This window comes from Sprattus sprattus (assembly GCF_963457725.1).
Source record: "Sprattus sprattus genome assembly, chromosome: 8".
In the NCBI taxonomy this organism is placed as follows: Eukaryota; Metazoa; Chordata; class Actinopteri; order Clupeiformes; family Clupeidae; genus Sprattus; species Sprattus sprattus.
In genome coordinates this window covers 30782630-30787257 of record NC_137927.1, presented here as the reverse complement: position 1 = coordinate 30787257, position 4628 = coordinate 30782630, and the positions used below count along the sequence as shown (strand labels likewise).

Genomic DNA, 4628 nt, shown 5'->3' with positions numbered 1-4628 from the left:
GCTCATGTTCCGGTAGTTTTGCGCAAGATTGCGCTGTGATGTGCTGTAACTTCCGCCATCCAAAGGCCCAATATTCTGGACTCCATTTCATTCTGGCATAACTACTCACACAGGACCCGTTATTTTTAACATGTGAGAGTAGACTAATTCACGTTGTAGGTTCACCGTGTAGGTTTTTGTGATTGATGCACAGAAATGCACTGTGTTTATAACAAAAACTGTCTGAAAAGTTCTATGTGTAGAGAGTTATTGAATGCCTCCATACATTTGTAAAATTAAACGTACATCCGCTGGGAAATTATGTGGGCCTTCGACGAGAGGCTAGCCATTGGGAGTGACAAGCGATACGGCCTTTAAGCACTGCGGGCCTTCTACTATTCTCTTCAAAGAACATAGCCTCTCTCTCTATGCTGACATTCAGCCACTCGCCAAGGACAGGCATAAACACCGCAAGCATTCTCGGACTATTGTTTAAATCGATGATGTTCCTGTGTGTAGCAAGGGGCTACGGATCCCCGAAACAGGTTGCGTGCGAGACCGTAAGGGCACAGCAAACCGGTCTCCGGCTCGCATCTGTGTCACGATACCCTCTCTGCCTTTCGGCACAGCGAGGTCCTCCACAGACCCCCGGCAGGGAGGTCTTTAAATGTAAACTAGCTGTTTTAATGCTATACAGTGCTGCAACATAATCCAGCAGACTGATGTGTGTGTGTGTGTGTGTGTGTGTGTGTGTGTGTGTGTGTGTGTAAACTAGCTGCTTTAATGCTATACAGTGCTGCGCTGTGTCTGACAGCGGTCCCACGGGGCGGCTTCTGTGCAAACCTGTATCTGCGCGATTAGCGCGGGCGCTTTGCGCTGGAAGACGGTTAACGGGGAACAGGCTGTTAGGCGGAGGGAAAAAGGCTTTTTTTTTCGTATCTCCGCACTTCCGATTGTAATTCTGCACCCGACCTTGACATGGAAATGCAGAGTGAGTTTAACTGTCAGAATTAAGAAGTTTATTGGCCCAGGTTCTGAATTATTCAGAACACAAGGGTGCAGTGGTTATGATGTCGACTCGACTGACTACCAGTTGCTCTGCTCAGTCAGAATAATAACCAAGGCGCACACACTCACACACACACAAACACACACACACACACACACACATATTAAAATGTAGTAAAATATAGTTATAAATGAATCAGCTGTAACATAAAGGTATCATTTGGATAAAGTTAAATCCGCATGGATTCATGCCGTTTCTACGTTCGTCGTTATTTCAAATTAGGTCACAAATCAGCTCAGCTTTTGGTTTATATTTCTGTGTTTATATCTTCTCAAAACACAAATTAACATCCATATATGTTCATCATATTTTCTGATTTTTTTCCCCCCATTACAACCCCAACCGACAAAGGTAAATTAGACAGTCAAATCCTTACCATGTATTAACAGGTCGAATGAAAATGCGAAAATAAACTCTATGCACTCACTATGAATCAACTATCAGTCCTCATCCCATCCATTGTGTTATGTCTAAATAATAGTTTATTAGATGACGGAGATGTCATGATGTTAAATTATGTAACGCAAAAGCTCTGAACAGGTTAAGAGCTTGTTGCTCTATGTCTATACCAACCCTAGCTTTATTACAAGGCCTCCTACCTTTCTTCGGATAGAGCTTCTTTACATTCATTTTTATGGGGTATAGTTAAATAGTCTGTTCTGCGATCGGAATGTTCACAATTGATGTCGTATGAGAGAAGTGCATAAAACAAATCAATAGTATATGACCTCATGAAATTATTTTATAATCTGTGTAACCTAATGACCATGTACAAGTTATCATTGTGTTATCAATAACACTTGTAAGAACAGAATACCAAAGTCACGGTGAAAGTACAGCAAAAGAATGATTGTCCATTTATTTCTGCATGTGAATCAAATGAAACCATCCACTCCCAACTACCAGCCCACTACTTCACCATACCAGTTTGCCTTGCTGCTTTTTATAATTAATGTGTAGACACAACATTTATCTCAGTTAAAAACACAGCTGTGAATAAATACAATTCCTCTCCTGTCGTCAAAGCTTCACTTGTAACTGCCCGCCCAACAAGCAACAGCATAGCAAACAAGCGGAGACACGTAGTTATTTTCGGCTCTTAATTGCGGCTTGGACGTATGTATTAGCCTTCACAAAAGGCCAAATCAGCACAGCCCGAACGCTTTGAATCACTAACATTTGCAGCTAATTTCCTTCCTCATGATTGCTAGGCAGCGTTATCTCTGCAGTTTAATGTCTAACTACGGAGCAGTAATGGGAGTGTGGGATTTAGTGAAAGGACAGCTGAACTGAGACACACACATCACAGCATATTGGCCGACATATTCTTGCCAACACATGGTGCCGTGTGCCTCACGCCTCCTCTCGCGCCACATGATCCTCTGTGTAAACACACGCAGGCACACAAAAAAAGCCATTTTGGTCCGTGACACTCACGTGGATTTGGGGTAGAAAAACGAGCATGCATCGCCCCCACCCCCTTACACACACACACACCCACACACACACATGCACACACAGTCTGTCCTGGCGCGTTACGTTTATTTTGAAAGCAGTCTGTTCGAGCTACTTTCTGCTTTCCATTAGAGCCGGCACAAATAACCAGATCTAGGACTTTTTTATGTCCTTTGCAAATCAGGCAGACGCGTGAACAGTGAAAGCGAACAGAAACCGACCTTTATGCATTCCTGTAAATCTGTCTTTCAGTACGGTGAGTTCGTATATCTTGCCGAATTCCTCAAACAGCGGTTTCAGGTCTTTCTCTTCCAGGTTCCTGGGTATCTGGCCAATGAACAGCTTGATGGCGTCGTGGTCCTTCATGGGAATGGTGTTCTGTCCGATTGTAAGCCCGTTCATCCTGCCGGCGCTGGCCGTGGTGCTGAATCCATTCTCTTGCTGCACTCCGTTCGCGGTTACTGTAGCCATCTTTCTTCAATGGGCCAGCAGCGACTTCAAGCTTGCTCTCTCTCTGGCTGGCTCGCTCTCTCGCTCCCGCTCTCTCTCGCTCTCTCCCACTCTCAACCGCTCTCTCGCTCACTTCCTCGCTCTCCCTCTCCGTGGTTCCCTCGCAACGCTCACGCTCTCCCTTTTTCCGTTCTCTCTCAAACCAACTGCACACCTCCTCTCCCTTCCTGCCTTTCCTCCCTTTCTTTTCTTTTGCTCTCCTTCTTTTCCACTCACTCCTTCCTCAAACAATGCCCCCCACTCTAAACCAGTGGTCTCTCTGACTTGTGATGTATCCTTATTTGTTTTGTATGCGTGTTCATCCCTAGTTCCGTTCTCAATCTGTTTCTTGCTCCCCTTGTCAGCTGCCACTCTGCCTTGTGACGTCAACTCATAGGCTCCTGACTAGACCCTCGGCTAATTTGCATAATAAGCCTGGCTTAGCCAATGAGAGAGTAGGACGACCGAGGGCCCGCGGGGTGGAGTGCGAATCCAAACATTTGTGTAACGGCAAGGCTCGGGACATTTAAGCGGCAGAAAGAACAAACTCGCCTCTGCATCACCTCACATAATCGCTCTGAAATAGGCTACGATGCAAATCGATATACACTATAAAAAAAAACGATTGTGAATCAGAGGACAAATGTCATTACCATGTTCTGACAACAACACCACCTTTGTTTATCCTCCGTGACAGTAACTTGATTTTGGGCGTTCATGAAACGAAAATAATAATTGCCATATTTCAGTCACACACTATATGGACCAATTATATTATATGTCGTTTTGAGGTTGTAGACAGATTTCAATCGATGTATGTACAAGGCTTCCATCATCCGTTTAGAAGGCTTGCAAAAGGAACACCCGGACTCGGAGCTGTCCATGGTGCTGAACCCTTCGTGTGTTGGAGCTGTCCATGGTGCTGAACCCTCCGTGTGTTTTGAGTGAGGTGTTCATGTGAGGTTGTGTGCCAATGGGCGTGTATGCCTGTGTATGCCTGTGTGTGGGTGTGTGTGTGTGTGAGTGAGTGTGTGTTTGTGTACGTTTGTTTGTGTATGTTTGTTTGTGTGCATATGTATAAGTGTGTGTATGGGTGTGTATGCATATGTGTGTGTGTGTGTGTGTGCATTCACAAAAACCTCTTACCTTTTCAGGCACACTTGAGATCAGCTCTGCTTTCCAAGGCAAGATTGGAGGGGGGTTGGCAGTTAAATCCCCTACGGGCAGGTTTGTGGACTACACACATACACACACACACACACACACACACACACACACACACACACACACACAAGGGCAGGTTTGTGGACTACACACACCCACACACACACACACACGGGCAGGTTTGTGGGGGGGAAAGGTTCAGCGGAGTTGATGAGGCTCCCTGCTCCTCTAACACAAAGTCTGCGAGCCTCTCTGAGATCAGACAGGCATGGGAGAACACATCTCTGCCGCGTCGCCCAATCGGCTGCCCCCGGCCCATCGGCGGCTCATTCTCCAGGCGGTGATGGGATGGACAGCGCCGAGGCCCCAACGCCACCCTGATTTCACTCAGTTAGTCGCCACAAAGAGGCCAGAGCACCACCACCAGCAGCAGCCAGGCCTTCGCTCTGGCATGTGAGGATGTCATCTGAGA

General features: G+C 46.2%; 1 protein-coding gene across 1 annotated transcript in view; it reads right to left on the bottom strand.

Moving 5' to 3' along the window:
- Positions 1-2974, bottom strand: part of celf6 (CUGBP Elav-like family member 6) — a gene marked incomplete at both ends in the record, with an annotated part of 184320 nt that extends 181346 nt beyond the window's left edge. The window contains one exon of the mRNA XM_080843575.1: positions 2725-2974. Coding sequence (XP_080699701.1) covers positions 2725-2974 — 250 coding nt within the window. The remainder of the gene's footprint in view (positions 1-2724) is intronic.
- Positions 2975-4628: the final 1654 nt, after the last annotated feature.